General features: G+C 49.0%; 1 protein-coding gene across 9 annotated transcripts in view; it reads right to left on the bottom strand.

Annotated features, from left to right (window-relative positions):
• Positions 1-2,255: 2,255 nt before the first annotated feature.
• Positions 2,256-17,509, bottom strand: part of LOC146759474 (uncharacterized) — a 29,893-nt gene continuing 14,639 nt past the window's right edge. The window contains exons 1-5 of one of the 9 annotated variants that reach the window (XR_014932437.1): positions 3,746-3,855; positions 3,604-3,639; positions 3,136-3,171; positions 2,748-2,831; positions 2,256-2,466 (exon numbers count right to left, since the gene is read on the bottom strand). Coding sequence is in view for 5 of the 9 variants with exons in the window: in XM_085510677.1 (XP_085366803.1) it covers positions 2,342-2,466; positions 2,748-2,831; positions 3,136-3,171; positions 3,604-3,639 (281 nt within the window). In the remaining 4 variants the exon portion in view is untranslated. Of the gene's footprint in view, positions 2,467-2,747; positions 2,832-3,135; positions 3,172-3,603; positions 3,640-3,745; positions 3,856-17,509 lie in introns of those variants that run through there. The other 8 variants (XR_014932435.1, XR_014932436.1, XR_014932438.1 and 5 more) reach the window with 8 other exon arrangements.

Below are 17,509 nucleotides of genomic sequence, written 5' to 3'. Positions count from 1 at the left end.
TATTACTTAGATCCATGCTCGGGTTCATAAGAAACACAACTTGCATTCCTAGATATGTGAGAAACACAGACTAGGCCTAACAATGAGCCTTAGCATGACTACTGTTACTATTATTTAAAGCACACTGTAACATACACAGAGGATGAATTGGAACAGGTGGGCATACCCAAAGGTCTGCACATGCACAGCAGGACAGGCCTGTAATTTCTCAGCCTAATTCTGCAGAGGAGCCATTGCCGAAGTTATTTTTGCCCCATTACGTGCAGGCACCAGACCAAGGTTGGAAAACAGTGAAAAAGACTTTGTAAAGGTGACAGAAGTGTGGCTTAAAGAAATCAAAACTCTGGACTCCTGTGATACATCAAATTGCCACAATCTGGAGTGGTCCCTGAGGCGTACCGGTAAGAACCCATTGAGAATGTTGCCTTCTATTCTCTTGTACTGAAGGTACAAGGAACGTACCTTCACGTAGGAAGGTTCAAGTACGGAACCACAGCTCAATGGGGTTGTTCTACAACACCAAAGTGACTGGGATCCAATGATTCGGGGCAAGGAAGTTGTTTTATTGCACTGCCACATCCCTGCAGCTATTTGCACTCTTAAAGTGCCTTGTATGTGTGTCCAAGAAAACCTCAGAGACTCTCCTCAATAGGTACATCCCCAGCATATAATTACGACACCTTGTTGATGAAGAGACACTGACTCGTGCATCTGGGCTGTCGTTCTGGCTGATGCTCACGTGTCTTTTAAAGTCTCTTCCAATACAAGTCCATCTGTGACTCTGTGCGAGAAAATTCTTTTGCTGCTAAATCAGGACCCAGCTCTTCCTTAATAAACTGGTGCTCTGAAATCTCCTGTTTAATCATTTTTCTGATCTTCTAATTGGATGTTGAAAGGAACAGGACAGGCAGGTTTTCTAGATGCGTAGACCGCAGTATATCAACTTTAACAAACTCCTTGTTGCAGTAACTATTTCCATGTGGTTCCCAAAGTATTCCACCCGACTAACTGCCCATCTTCCCAAGTGATGCTGTGATTTAAAACACCACGAGCCTTTTATTCCTGCTTACGCATTTCTTACGGCATTTCAGTTTTTGGTATCAAGGAAGGAGGTGCTAATATTGTTATGTCTTTGTCTTCAAATCTAATGATCTCCAATCTCAAAAAAATGAAGCTTTTTGATTCATCACTTTACATTTAGTATTATCTATATCATAGTATCATAGTCTCATAGTATCACATAGTCTCGTGCGGGTTGGAAGGGACCTTAGAGATCATCAAGTCCAACCCTCAGGATTCGAGCCTCTGTGTAGCAGAGCGGCACTTCTACCACTTATGCCACAGGGGATTTGAACCCGGACCCCAGTGTTGCAAAGAGTCATTCCTACCACTGCACCACCGGGCGCATTTCTATCTGTGAGAACAACCTTATTTTTCTTGCAAGTTCTGCTTCACAAGAAACACTGGAGTCATAATAGGCTGCTTTTATCTTTGTAACCACTAGGTGCAAGGGCTTCTTCCTCAGTTTTCTCATATATTGTTTTGGATTACAGTGCACCAAGGTGGAAAGCTGCTCATTGTTGCATCCCAAACAATGGAAATCCACCAAAGTGGGGAAAAACAGCTAAGGATCAGCCAAAAGCCTCTGTGATGAGGCTGAGGATGGAAAAATGGGGATTAAGTAAATGAACATACGACCCCACAGATGCAAGTGAGAGTGTTCATAAAGACATTATCATATATGAATAATTTCTTGGAAAAGAATGAATATGTATGATCATGTACTGCTTGTGCATGTCTGAACAGTTCAAATGTAGAACCTGAACTTTGAAAGAGAACTTTGCTTGTCAATTGTCTGGGGAATAAAGGAATACCAACATGTGACACTACATTGGAGCTAAAGAGTTTTATTCCCAGATTTTGGATGATGGAACATCAACAACATTTTTATTATTATTATTTTTTCTTTTTAATTGCATTAAGGGGAATCTCTGATTTTGATCAACTTTTCTAAGAGCAGATACCTGTCTCATTTCAGAAAATTGCGCTGCTAGGCAGCACGAGGAGCTCCATCCTTTAGGACTTTGAGGCAGATGATGAGAGAGGGTGGGGAAGCCCACAGGGGTGCAGGACATGGTGTGCATGGCATGGAGCTGGGGAAGCCTCCCAGCACTTTGAGGTGACCACTGCCAGGCAGGGACAGATCCCAGCAGTCCATGCTGAGCATGAGAACAAGGACACAGACACACAGTGTGTAGCTTTGCTGAGGGATTTATTGATCATCTGAGGATGTCATTGATCATCAGGGGCTTCATTGGACATCAGAGGGCAACGCTGGTCATCAGAGGATGTCAGAGGGCATCACTGGCAAGAAGGGGCTTTGTCCCTGTAGGGTTTGTCCCCAAAAACTTAGGGCAGGGGAAGGACTGGCAGCAGCCAAGAGACCCAGGGCAGGACATGCGTCCCCTGGAGAAAGAAGCCACAGCCCCTGTCCCAGCTGCATGATGACTCTGGGCCATCCATAGGGCACCCTGAGCCTGCCCCCTCCAGATCTGTTCCTCTGCACAGCCCCATAGAGCGCAAGGGAAGGGCTGGAGGTGCAGTGCCCAGGTCCCCCTTGAACAGGCCACAGGTGGTCCCTTCCATACCATCACTTCCAGCACCTCATGACCAATCCTCAGGGCTCCAGGTACATCCAGTGTCTCCCAAGAGCCCTGTGGGGTTGTAAGCATCCCCGTGCTGCTCACCTAGACATGTAGATCCAGGACCACGCGTCTCACGCGTGGGGGATTCTCCTCTGTCCTGCTGAGCACATCCTGGGGAAAAGGGGGCTGTTAGGGACACACAGATGGTATGGAGAGAATGGAACACGCTGGGGGCAATAAGACACAGTGGTACACCCTAAAAGTTCAGGGACCCACTGTGGGCACTAGAACAGCATGGCCAAGGCATGGTCCTGTAGCCAGCTCATCCCTAACTGCCCCCCATTGCCTCCTTCCCCTGCCCATTGCCCTTTTACATCTGGTGGGAACCCAACAACAGCCTTGGGACTGCAGGAGTGTCCCCAAGTCCCAGGGGAACTGAGAACAGCAAGACATCGCAGTCCCATCATCACCACATGGTCACCAAACTCACCAATCCAGGAAGGGCAGCTACAACAGGTGGTGGCGCCTGGGGAAGAAGAGCCATGGGGCAGCCATGAGGGGACTGTGAGACTCGGGGATCACAGGGTGACCCCATCCAAGCAGCCTGCTTTGTCTCAGGGCTGCCCCCAACTTCAGGGTTGCCAAGGTCTTTGTGCACCTCTCCAATGGAGGAGACCAGTGTTGTGTTTTGGTATAGGGAAGGGGTAGGGGTAGGGTGGCCCAAAGGAGGGGAATAGGGGTGCCAAGAGTCTTGGGGGTGCTAATCAGGGAGGAACGGAGAATGGGGGAAAATGAAACACAAGGGATTGGAGACCAAAACAGATGTGAGAATTGGGTTGCCAAAGAAAGGAGAAGAAAGGGGAGGCCTCTGCCAGGCAGGGACAACCCCACGGGCTCCTGCAGAGCTCCATGCAGGGCCACCCTTGAGCACAATCAGGAAGGTTGCCTGGACACTCACCACAGCAACATCTGAGTCTGGCACTTGCAAAAGTGGCTGTGGGGAGAGGAGTAGGAGAGAGCGTGAGAGAGATGCTCGCATCTGGGATCCCCAATGGCCCATCACCACCAGCCCCAGCCCACATCCCCCACGGATGCTTCACCTGAGCTTCCACTGTGCAGCACAGGGCAGCAAGGAGCATCACGAGGCTGAGTACAGCTGCCTTCATCTTCCTCTGTGCTCTGGGAGCTGGGTGAGGCTGCAGGAGGCAAGGTCTGCTTTTATCCTCCAGAGCCCCTCCCACTCCCCAAAAGACCCTGGGCTTGGCAGACTCCCATGACATGGACTGAGCCCTGGCATGCAGCCATCCCCTGCCCTGGCCAAGGGAAACAGGAGGAAGCCAGGGATCAGAGGAAGAACACTGAGTGCTGGGATCCCAATGGCATTGAGCCCAAATCCCCCAGGTCCCAGCAATCAGCACACACGGCCTTTCTGTCCCCCAGGACCACCCAGAGATGATATGCTGTCCACATATCAAGGCTATGTCCAAGGACTCATCCCTCAGTCCTGTCTGGTCCTGTGAGACTACAAGGTGTGAGGCTGATCCTTTGGGGAACTAGGACACAGCATTAGGGGACACTGGGAGGTGTGAGGATAACAGGGACATGGGGAGTGAGGAAATTATGGAGATACTTGGAAGGCAAGGGGTCACAGGGAGATGGGGACATGAAGATACGGGAACATCATGGGGACATGAGTGTATCATGGCCGTTTGCGGATGTCATGAAGATATGGGGAAATGGACACATGCAACTAAATGGGAACTTCTTGGTGACAGGGACCTGGAAGTTTGTAGTTGAAGCCATCAAGGATGGTTGGATGTAGCTCTGGGCTACCTGGTCTGGTGGTTGGAGACCATGCACATAGCAGAGGTGTTGAAACTAGATGATCACTGTGGTACTTTTCAACCCAGGCCATTCTATAATTCTGTGTGGGTGGTGGGGACAGTTGGGTGATGGGGACACAGACACAGGGAGGTTGGCAGTGTTCACTCAGTGCCTTTGTTGTCAAGCAGGAGCTCAGGAGTGAATAACAGAACTTGGCTCTAGCTTATGGTTTCCTCCTCATTTATTGCTGCAAATCACAAAGACCACAACTTTCAGAATCGTGGAATCTCAAAATCATGGATTACCTGAACCACGGAGTCACAGACTCATAGAATCAGTGAGTCATGGAATCACAGAAGCATGAAATCAAAGCACCATAGAACCGTAGAATCATGGCGTCATTGGGGTGGGACAAGACCACTTAAGTCACATCAGGAGATGTGCCATATATTTTCTTCTGTCTTTACACAGCCAAGAGCAGAAGTCCCCATGTTACATCCAGAAATCTGCACTGCATGCCTGAGATGGCAGTAGTGCTGCCTCTGTCCATGAGGACAGTTTGCCATTAGGACACGCAGGCACAGAATCCAAGGCTGGGGGTGAAAACTGGCTGAAAGTACCTGGAGAGGTTCTGAAGTCACTGGGCTCTGTGCCTGAGCTTCAGCAGAACAAAGGTGTCCTATGGGTTTTGTTCCCATGATGATCCAGCCTCCTGTCATGGCTTCAATGAAAGTGAGTCTTGTTTTATCCGGATGAAAGGAAAGAAATAATAGAGAGCTGATAAATGGCTTAGAACTGCAAACAACTCAAGGATTCTACAAGGAAACATACACCAATTTGAAGTGCTTCATCTGACAGAGCAGCCAGCTGGTGACAGCATTCACAAGGCATTTCCCATAAACAGGAGAGCTGCTGTGGGTCATCTCTGAGAAGAGCACTTGAATGTTTACGTTGGAAATGGCCCAGAGAGCAGCCATCTGGAAGAGTTTCCTTTAGGCTGCTTCTGCTCTGTGCAGCATTTGTCAGAGCTGATCAGTGCTGCCTCATTCACTACACTTAAATGTAATGTGGCATTATCCCTACTCTGGGGTTCTTTTGGAAAGAACCAACCAATTGTCCACGCTGCCATCACTGAGGAATCTTGACTGAGGTGAGGTACAAACTGTCTTTGAGATCAATGCAAAGCAGGTGGATGACACTTGATAGCAATTAGATGTGAAATGTTCTCCTCAGGAAAAGCCCTTGGCTGGACTGATGAAAACTAAAAAGAAATACTCAGGCTTCTGTAACAGTCAAACACTGAACAAGTGAAATGTGACATGGTCTGAGTTCTCAGGCTGCTCAGCCAACAGCCTCCCCTGCAGTGATCTCCCCATCACGGCATCATTTAGGTTAGAAATAACCTCTCAGGTCATCTAACTGTTACGTAACATAAGAGCTACTTCAGAAGTAATGCCTCATCTTATGTGACATGGGCCATAAATCAAAGACAGATGTTGGAGATGTGACTGTAGAGGTTGAACTTTCCGAACAAAATCTCATTACGTGTTGCTGCCAGGAGACAGTATTCAGCAGTGGGGCAGCCTGACAGAATGGCATCAGTCGTGGAAGTGCACATGAAGGAAAGGCGTGCCATTCAGTAAATTCATGTGGAAAAATTTACACTTCTTGACACTGACCAATACTTGCTGAATGTTTCTGGAGAATAGACAGTGGATGTGAGCAGAGCGAGGCAGAGGGAGGTGTGTTTCAACAGTGGTAATGGTGGGTCACCTTCTCTGGTACAGATGCATATAAGCAGGGCATGTAGGCTCCTCTTCCTTGCCCTCACTCTCCTACCTCTGTTCTCCAGGCTTCTCCTGACCACCTCGTGTCAGTCATCTCATTAGTGGCAGCTTCCTACCTACATCCCTATGCTTCAGAATGTCTCCTGTAGGACCTATCAGAGCTTTGTGCACAGTTCCTTTCCACCGACCATCCTGGACGCAGTGACCACCTCTGTGTACAAAATGGAAGAAGCCCTGAAGGAAGCTTGGAAACTTCTGACATGATAACACATATCCAAGAACTTGTTGTGTGCAGGGTCTCACGGGGAACGAGGAAGAGGGGACCTGACAACCAATGTGCAAACCAGCTGCTGCTGCTGGACTCTCAGAGGCACTGACAGATGTGAGCCTGAAAGCAAAGACCCCAGCCAGGAGCCCAGGGACGGCATGTCAGCTGTTGCAGGCTGAAGCCGTTGCACAGTTTGATGAACAGCAGTGTGCTTCCTGCTGGACTGTGGGTTTCTGAGAACATCTGACCAGTACAGGTCTAGAAATGTCTCACAAGAAAGAGGACAGAGAGAGTGACTGCATTTCCTTTATTCTGGTAAGGTTCACAGAGAGCCTGGTACATTATGTACATTGTGTCTGGGCTATACTACAAAGGTACAAGCTGTACAGGAACTGGTTTCAATAATGATTTAGTAGTGAAAAGATTGCAGTATTTTTTAAAGAAGAATAAAAATAAATTACACAGATAAAATGGCACAAAACAAACAGTAAAGGACAGCTTGATTCAGTAAAGAGCTGCATTACAAGCCATGAATTCCAAAAGATGGGCAGTACACTGCTTTTGAAACACATTTGGTCATCACTTTCCTGACTGCATCCTTGACTTCCATGTTCCTCATGCTGTAGATGAGGGGGTTCACTGCTGGAGGAACCACCGAGTACAGAAGTGCCAACATCAGGTCCATGAGTGGGGAGGAAACAGAGGAAGGCTTCAGGTAGGCAAAAAAGGCAGTGCTGACAAATAGGGAGACTACGGCCAGGTGAGGGATGCACATGGAGAAGGCTTTGTGCCTTCCCTGCTCAGAGGGCATCCTCAGCACGGACATGAAGATCTGCACATAAGACACAACAATGAAAACAAAGCACCCAAAGCCTAAACTGACACTAAAAATGAGAAGCACTGCTTCCCTGTGGTAGGAGTTTGAGGATCTGGGGGATTTCACAGAAAATCTGGTTCACAACATTGCCTTGGCAGAGAGGCAGTGAAAATGTGCTGGCAGTGTGCAGCAGGGAATAGAGAGCTCCAGTGCCTCAAGCAGCTGCTGCCATGGTGGCACAAGCTCTGCTGTCCATTAGGGTCGCATAGTGCACGGGCCAGCAGATGGCAACATAGCGGTCATAGGACATGACAGTGAGAAGGAAATACTCTGCTGAGAGGAAGAAGAGAAAGAAAAAGATCTGTGCAGCACATCCTGTGTAGAAGATGGCCCTGGTGTCCCAGAGGACGTTGGCCATGGCTTTGGGGAGAGTGGTGGAGATGCATCCCAGGTCGAGGAGGGCCAGGTTGAGGAGGAAGAAGTACATGGGGGTGTGCAGGCGCATGTCGCAGGCTACGGCTGTGCTGATGAGGCTGTTGCCCAGGAGGGCAGCCTGGTAGATGCCCAGCAAGAGCCAGAAATGCAGGAGCTGCAGCTGCCGTGTGTCTCCTAGCAGTAGGAGGAGGAACTCGCTGGTGGAGCTGATGTTGGGTATCCGCTGTTCCTGGGCTTGGAGTCCTGTGCAGAGTGCAGAAGATAACGGCAAGTCTAGACCATTCTCAGATACACTCCTGTTCACAAAACAAGCAATTAATTGACAAAAATTCTCAGAACTCTGACAACCACTTTAAGATTTCTGCCTCCAATCCTTTTTTGCCTCAGAGAAAGAAATTGAAACTCCCTTCCTTGGCTCTTCTCTTGCAAAGGGCCCTCAGAAACACTCTGTTGTGAAGTGGGGCTGGGATCTCCTTGCCCCAGGCAGCAGCTGTGGCAGCACAAGCCCTGCCTGGTGGTCCCTTCTCTGCATACATATCCTTGCATTGCCCTGGGCAGCTCCCCGGGCAGGCTGAGTGCTGAGCCTGGCAGGCGGCAGAGTCCCATACCCAGCACAAAGCTCCTGGGGCACAACAGGGACCCTGATCTGCTGGACAGCCCTGAGCACCTGGCTGCAGCCCTGGCTGCACAGCCTGCAGCCGTGCTGGGACATGCAGCCCTCAGGGCTATGCTCTGACACTGCAGCACAGAAACTCTCAGCTGGAGCAAAAGTCTTTTTCCAAAGTAAGGAATCATGCAGTGCCTAACACCGGATCTGCTATGGCATGTCCCGCATTTAGTTAATCCTCTATTAAAAGCAGCTGCATGGCCTGCAGTGAGACTTACCGTGTCATGTTTTATGAGTAGCATTCCTGCAGTGAGATCACAGGCCGCTCATACCGTACACATCCTGTAAGCTCTCTCCAATTTCTCTCCTCTCCTTTAGTCACCTGCAGGCTGGGCTGTGCACAAGAGCTGCCCCTGGGCGCAGCTGTCTCTCTGTAGTGCTGCCCACTTGTATGAGCATCCTGTGTCCCAGAAGCCTGGCCCAGCTCAGCAGCAGAGGATGTCATGTTTATCCTTCCCTCTCATCTCTCTGAGTTGTCCCTAGGTCTTCATGGACAACAGCTCCTGAAAGACAACAGCATCATGACTGTACTTTGAAATTTGTTGAATTAAACACCTGTGTTATGGTTTTGCAATTTGGTTGGTGTTGGTATTCCACATCAGAACACCATGCTAATAATGGGAGTAAAGGGGACAAGTTTTTTTTTCTGTGGGCTGCCTTAATGGGCATGTGGGGTGGGGCACCGGAAGGGAAGTGAGGAAGGGGACGGGGTTGCTGGACCAGCTCCCTGCGAGGAGACAACGTGGTCAGAGCTTCCTGCCTTCCACAGCTCCATCGGTGAGATTGGGGACTTGGTACTCTCTTTGTTGAAACTCTCTTGTTGTTTAGCGTTATTAGGTTATTAAACTGCCATTCGTTCTCAGATCACCTTTTTTTCTCCCTCATTTTTTGTTAGACCTAATCGCAATCTCCCTTCCCTTCCCCGTCTCCCTAAACGCACGTGGCCGGGCCGCGCCGGGCCGCGCCGCACTGCCGCTAGAGAAAAGGGGGGGGGCTTTTGTTCCTGCTGCCCCGGGTTTGTGCCCACTGTCCCGGAGTGAGCTCTAGAGAGAACTCCGTGACATTTTTGGTGGAGGATGCGGGCAGAGGTCAGGGCAATGTTTTGGGCAGTAATTAGGTGGTTTTTTTCAGCAGGCCTGTACGTAGCTCTGATAGTCCCTAGCTTCCTGTGGTCCTGGCTTAAGGACTTCCTGATGTTGGGGGTAGGGGTAGATTTATTAAGCCGATGGCTGGCAGGGATAGAGATATCTGCCTGGCTCCCTATCCATAAGCTCATTCAACAACTAGAAAGTCAGGGAGTAATTAGTAAGACCCATTCACCTTTCAGTAGCCCCATATGGCCAGTGCGCAAAGCCAGTGGAGAATGGAGGCTGACAGTGGACTATCGTGGCCTTAATGAGGTCACACCCCCATTGAGTGCTGCAGTGCCAGACATGTTGGAACTCCAGTATGAACTGGAAACGAAAGAGGCAAAATGGTATGCCACCATTGATATTGCCAATGCATTTTTCTCTGTCCCTTTGGCCACAGAGTGTAGGCCACAGTTTGCCTTTACTTGGAGGGGTGTTCAGTACACTTGGAATCGTTTGCCCCAGGGGTGGAAACACAGCCCGACCATCTGCCATGGGCTGATCCAAGCCACATTGGAACAGGGCGGTGCTCCAGAGCACCTGCAGTATATAGATGATATCGTTGTGTGGGGTGATACAGCGACGGAGGTTTTTAAAAAAGGAGAACGGATAATCCAAATCCTCCTGTCTGCTGGTTTTGCTATTAAGCGAGACAAAGTGAAGGGCCCTGCCCAAGAAATCCAGTTTCTAGGGGTGAAATGGCAAGATGGGCGTCGCCACATCTCAACTGACGTGATCAACAAAATTACTGCAATGTCTGCGCCCACTGACAAAAAAGAGACACAGTCTTTCCTGGGTGTGGTAGGCTTCTGGAGGATGCACATCCCAAATTATAGCCTCATTGTGAGCCCCCTCTATCAGGTGACCCGAAAGAAGAATAGCTTCGCGTGGGGCCCTGAACAGCAGCAGGCCTTTGAGCAAAACAAGCAAGAGATAGCCCGTGCTGTGGCCCTGGGGCCAGTACGGATGGGACAGGATGTGAAGAACATCCTTTAAAGAGCTGCTGGGGAGAAAGGTCCCACTTGGAGCTTGTGGCAGAGAACCTCAGATGAGACCCGAGGCCAACCCCTAGGATTCTGGAGTAGAGCATACAGGGGGTTGGAAGAGGGCTACACTCCAACTGAGAAGGAGATCCTAGCCGCATATGAAGGGGTCCGGGCTGCCTCTGAGGTAATTGGCACCGAAACACAGCTTCTCCTGGCACCTCGACTTCCAGTGCTGAATTGGATGTTTAAAGGGCAGGTTCCCTCCACTCACCATGCCACAGATGCCACATGGAGTAAGTGGGTTGCACTAATCACACAGCGGGCCCGGATGGGGAACCTCAGCCGTCCAGGGATCCTAGAAGTGATCATGGACTGGCCCGAAGGTAAAAAGTTTGAAGCACCACCAGCAGAAGAGGTGTCACGCGCCAAAGAGGCTCCCCCATACAATGAACTTCCGGAAAACGAAAAGAAGTTCGCCCTGTTCACTGATGGATCATGCCGCATTGTTGGGAAACATCGCAGATGGAAGGCTGCAGTGTGGAGCCCCACACGACAAGTTGCAGAGGCCACGGAAGGAAGAGGAGAATCGAGTCAATTTGCGGAGGTAAAGGCTGTCCAGCTGGCCCTAGACATTGCTGAGCGGGAGAAATGGCCAGTGCTTTACCTCTATACTGACTCATGGATGGTGGCCAATGCCTTGTGGGGGTGGTTGCAGCAATGGGAGCAAAACAACTGGCAGCGGAAAGGTAAACCTATTTGGGCCGCTGAACTATGGAAGAACACTGCTGCTCGAATAAAGAACATGGTTCTAAAGGTGCGTCACGTAGATGCCCACGTGCCCAAGAGTCGAGCGACAGAGGAGCAACAAAATAACCACCAGGTAGATCGAGCTGCCAGAATTGAGGTGGCTGAGATAGACCTGGATTGGCAGAATAAGGGAGAGTTATTCCTAGCTCGGTGGGCCCATGAGACCTCAGGCCATCAAGGCAGAGATGGAACACATAAGTGGGCTAGAGACCGAGGGGTGGACATAACTATGGACGCTATTGCACAGATCATCCATGATTGTGACACCTGTGCCATGATCAAACAGGCCAAGAGGATGAGACCTCTCTGGGGGGAAGGGAGATGGGAAAAGTATAAATATGGGGAGGCATGGCAGATTGATTATATCACCCTGCCAAAGACTCGTAATGATAAGCATTATGTACTCACCATGGTGGAGGTAACCACCGGGTGGCTTGAGACATATGCGGTACCCCATGCCACTGCCAGAAACACCATATTAGGCCTAGAGACACAAATCCTGTGGCGACATGGCACCCCAGAGAGGATCGAATCAGACAATGGGACTCATTTCAAAAATTCACTGGTGAGCACCTGGGCCAAAGAACATGGCATCGAGTGGATCTATCACATCCCCTATCACGCACCAGCCGCTGGTAAGATCGAGCGCCACAACGGTTTGCTGAAAACCACGCTGAAAGCGATGGGTGGTGGAACATTTAAGAACTGGGAGAAACATCTAGCAGAAGCCACCTGGCTGGTAAACACCCGAGGATCAGCCAACCGAGATGGCCCTACACAGTCCAACTCCCTGCGTACCGTGGAGGGAGACAAGGTTCCTGTGGTGCATGTAAAGAATATGCTGGGAAAAGCGGTTTGGGTCCTTCCAGCCTCTGGAAAGGGGAGGCCCCTCCGTGGAACTGTCTTTGCACAGGGACCTGGGTGCACCTGGTGGGTGATGCAGAAGGATGGGGATGTTCAGTGTGTGCCACAGGGAAATCTGATGCTGGGGGAGTGCAGCCTGTGATTCCATGTGTGTATATATATATATATATATATATATATCTGTATGTACATATGTAATGCATGTTAACTACTGTTCTGTTTATATGTTGATAAAAGTTAGGCATGATGTGATGATGTGTAATAAGGGGTGGAATGTTATGGTTTTGCAATTTGGTTGGTGTTGGTATTCCACATCAGAACACCATGCTAATAATGGGAGTAGAGGGGACAAGTTTTTTTTCTGTGGGCTGCCTTAATGGGCATGTGGGGTGGGGCACCGGAAGGGAAGTGAGGAAGGGGACGGGGTTGCTGGACCAGCTCCCTGCGAGGAGACAACGTGGTCAGAGCTTCCTGCCTTCCACAGCTCCATCGGTGAGATTGGGGACTTGGTACTCTCTTTGTTGAAACTCTCTTGTTGTTGTTTAGCGTTATTAGGTTATTAAACTGCCATTTGTTCTCAGATCACCTTTTTTTCTCCCTCATTTTTTGTTAGACCTAATCGCAATCTCCCTTCCCTTCCCCGTCTCCCTAAACGCACGTGGCCGGGCCGCGCCGGGCCGCGCCGCACTGCCGCTAGAGAAAAGGGGGGGGGCTTTTGTTCCTGCTGCCCCAGGTTTGTGCCCACTGTCCCGGAGTGAGCTCTAGAGAGAACTCCGTGACAGCCTGACAATTCAAGGCATGTGGTGAGTCCTCCCAGAGATTGTTTGCTGAAACAAAATGGCACACAGACAAGGACGGGGAAGGCTGGACTTCCTGTGCAGGGCAGTGATCCAGCTGAGGGAGTGCAAGCATCTCATCCCTAGAGGGAAACATTTGTGCTGAAATGGGATTCAGCTCCCCATGGACCCACAAGAGCTGGGATTCCTCTGGTTTAATTCAGATGTGCACAAGGAGTTGCCCGCATATGAACTCCTGCTCTGGGTCCTTGGTCCTTTTACGAGGAGCCAGTTACTCACACACAGACACTGGGTGATGCCCAAGGTGTCGGGTGCTCCTGGATGTGTGCTGGTGCTTGTAAACTGTGTGGGAAATTCCTGAGACAGACACCTCTTTCCTGAATATCAGCTGCGGGGCAGAGAGGGAACAAAGGCATTCTTAACCATCCTAAATGATAACAGACCCCAGCATTTAGGGCACCTCAAAGTGCCTTTGTCACTCGTTTCCATGGAGGATGCAGCATTACACAGCTGACTAAATGGATGAGCTCACAAAAGAAGAGCCAGATCTTTCTCTGTTCTCCATCTGCTGCATATTCTGGAGCTCAAGGCAATACAAAGCTAACGCACATCTTTATTTTTCTACTGAGAATACCTCAGTTTTCTAAGGACTGTCAGGTGAATGGCATCAGAAACAGCCTACTGTCAGGCCAGTTACCTGAGCTGTCCGGCACACTCACATGCAGCTGCAAATGCAGCATAGGACCTTCAGAAAAGCCATGCCCTAGGAGTGTCCATGCTGCTACGTCAACTCCAAGACCCACAATGGGTCTAATGCCTGTGTGCCACCTTCTGCACTCTAATACCATTGATGAGCTATCCAGTCAGGCTCTGTCCAATGACGCTTTCCAGTTAGGATGATTACTTCTGTGGTTTTGCACTAATGAGAACACCAACAGATGATTAGCTAGAAATCTTTGCAGAGTTGCAGGCCTGAGCTCTTGTTTGGACCACAGGGGCACAGTTAAATGTCTTCCACAACCGTAGCACAACAGGGATACAGAGCCTTTAGGATGGATGGACGAGGATACAAGGAAGGGCAACTTCCATCTGTGAGAGTGCACTGAGCTCTGCCTGGGGATGGAAGAGCAGCCAGGTCAGAGCTAATGGAAATAGCAAACAGAGGAGACCATCAGTACCTGTGCCTGTCTTCCTGATCAGGGAGAGCAAGTGGAAAGTGCCCTCTGCAAACAGATGGGAGCCTCATGTTGTCTGGGCCTTGTCCCCCTTGAGGGCTTTTTGTACTCCAGTATCTGCTGCAGGGACAGTGCAGCAGGGCATGTGCCATCCAGCAGATCCCTGGAGAGCACAGATGGCCGCTCTTGACTAAGCCATGGAGGAACCAAAGAGGAGAGGTGCTTTGCTGGATCTCATACTCTCCGGCAAGGAAGGTCTGGCGGGGATTGTGAAGGTCAAAGGGGCATCAGGCCACGTGCAAGATGCAAATGGATCTCTTATTTATTTATCTATCTATCTATCTATCTATCTATCTATCTATCTATCTATCTATCTATCTATTTATTTTGCAGACATAAACTTAAAAGATGTTCATTAATGTCAATAAAACTGAAACAGATAATTGAAGATAAAGATGGAAATCAATGAAAATGTGTTAGCCCTTCTCAACATTAGAAAATATCATGAGTCCTGTTCCATTTTAAGTAGTAAATATGAGTGTTTGAGGGGATTTGGTATCTTTTTTTTTTTTTTCTTCTTTTTCTTATTCTTCTTTTTTTTTTTTTTTTTTTCCCAGAAACTATGATGTTTTTCAGAACTGTGTTTGCAGGGCACAGATGCCTTCAGGTTCAGGGACACAGACAGCGGTGCCAGTGCCGATGCCCTTTGACTAAAGCCTGGCATCCACTGCTGCTCTTCCCTGCTGCCTATTTAATGTCCTTCATCCTCCAGGTGTCTCCAGCTCTCCTAAATAAATGGCCGTGGTTAAGAGCATGTTTTCAGCAGCCCATTTGGACACATGCTTCTCCCACTGCCTGCCAGATTTCCCCACCCCATGCTCTTTGTTCAGTCAGATACCTCCAAACTTTCTGACTGATTTCTGACTTTCAGGGAGATTACTTGAATTTGCTCCATCTCTCCAAAGTCTGAAGAGTTCTGTTGCCAACTCCTTCACCGTGATTCTATTAATTCCATCCTATCTGTGTCTATCACATTTCTTGTACAAATATTTCCTGTGAAAGACAAACCTCAATAGATGCAGCTTGGACATGGCATGCAGATGATCACTGTGTTTTACTGTTCATTCAGTTGCATCACCTTTGCTTCTGTTCATTGGCCAAAAAAAAAAAAAAAAAAAAAAAAGAGAGAGAGAATTCTTTCCTTGACCACGTGCAGCTGTTTCTCTGTGGAAAGCCAGTGGGAGTTGGTGCAAAGCAGGTTTAACACTGAGCTGGTGACTGCAGAGGAGAAGAGTGATGTGAGGAAAAGTGATGCAAGTCCCATGGGACCAATGTGAGTAGAAATGGGGTGGAGAGGTTGAGAAGGACGTCTGTCCATGCAGTAACAGAATGGAAATTTTGGATACATCCTGGCTTGATATCAGTTGCACAGTGCTGATTTGATGTCTTCTTTAAACCCAACTATAAATAAATAGACAATAATTGTCTGCTGGACTCTGGCTCTTTAGGCTCTCTTCAGATACCTCTCCATTTTGATGAACAAGTTCTGAAAACCTGAAGAAGATTACAGGAAGGCACAAGACACAGAAGGCTCTTTAGGTTATAATGGCCCCAGGGCGCATTTGCAGCTCAGACCATCAACATCCAGTGTAGAGAGATGTTTGCACAAAGTGCTCAACAACACTAAGTCAGAAGTAACAGTGAAGTTTCTAGGAGTATTAATGGGCCCACTGAGGGCCGTTACCAAGTGAGCTTCCCAGGGGACTTGTTAGAGAAGGCAACTGGAAGCTATGACTACAGGCAGGCAAAGGTACTGGCATGGTGGCTCTGATGTTGAGAAACCCCTCCTTTGTCTTACGAAGCAGACAGGCTAAGTCCTGATTCCCAGACCCTTGGCAGGGAGATCCTGTCCTTCATGTTGGCTCAGGACCCTTCCTGGGCAGTGGATGGAGGTCTGTATGATGTCAAATGAAAGACACGGGGAGAGAAGATCCCAGGCTCTGCATGGGGTGCAAGGACACTGTGAGGTTCATGTTCCATGTGTGCCCTGTGTTTCGTCACAGGATGTGGGATGTGAGAATGGCCCAATCTGAACAACCAGTCAATCCCAATGAAACTCTGAACTTGAGAACTCTCAGTTCCAGTGCCCTTCTTTGCACAGTCTGCCATAGTTTGACAGTGACCATCTATCAGCACAATGAAACCCACTGAGTGTAATCATTTGGGCCTGACCTACTGGCCAACAGCTCACCCACCACGTTCTCTTTCTGTCTAGCCGTATGCAGGACATTCTGTCCAGAAGGGCGCTGTGAGAAACAGTATCAAAAGCTCTAATGAAATCCTCAATGATAACATCAGCTGGCTTCCTTTGTTCAGCTAAATGGATATAGGTGTCATAAAAGGACCTGAAATTAAATAGGACATTCCCCTGGGAATATTGTGTTGTCTGTGACCAATGACAGAATTGTCTTTCAGCTGTTTTTCCATAACTGCCACCATCATTTTCTCCATAATTTTACCAGGCACTGGAGTGAGACTGACAGGTCCATAATTGCCCCTGTCACTTTTCTTGCTTTTCCTTAAAATGAGACAACATTTGCCAGCTTCCCGTCAACTGGTATGACCCTAGATTTATTTAGATGCAATTGAAATGCAAGTCCAGAGCATACCAAAGTGTCATCATTGCAAGAACATAGATGTGCCATAGCTTCGCAATGCCTTGAACTCTGGAGCATGACAGAGATGGAAGATAGAGAAAGACTGGCCTCTTCTGTTGGCAAGGAGAATAACACTACATGAAACACGAGGACTGTGTGTCTGCTCTGCTATGCTCTCCTGGCAGGGGAAAGGTGCAGGGGGTTGCTCTCATGTCAGTGCTCCTATCTGAGGTGTGGGATCAAAGTAGAGAGACCAGGTTCTTTTCAGTAGTGTGTGGAGACAAGACAAGGGGAAAAAACAGAAAGTGGAGCATAGGAAGTTCTGCATGAATGTGTGCAAGAACTTCTTTCCAGTGAGGGTGATGGAGCACAGGAACAGGCTGCCCAAGGGGTTGGGAAGTCTCCTTCTCTGGAGATATTCAAGACCCGCTTGGACGCCTACCTGTGTGCCTACCTGGTGTTCCCCACGGGTCTGTGCTGGGGCTTGTCCTCTACAATATCTTTATTGATGACCTGGATGAGGACATTGAGTGCATCCTTTGTAAGTTTGCAGACTACACCAAATTGGCTGGGAGTGTGGATCTGCCTGGAGTTAGCAAGGCCCTACTGAGGGATCTGGATAGGCTGGAGAGCTGGGCTGAAGCCACTTC

The sequence above is a fragment of the Coturnix japonica genome, chromosome 10 (genome assembly GCF_054131305.1).
Source record: "Coturnix japonica strain WE chromosome 10, WE-NBRP24, whole genome shotgun sequence".
NCBI lineage: Eukaryota > Metazoa > Chordata > Aves > Galliformes > Phasianidae > Coturnix > Coturnix japonica.
The sequence above is the reverse complement of the archived record's forward strand: the minus strand, read 5'-3'. Positions and strand labels throughout refer to the sequence as shown.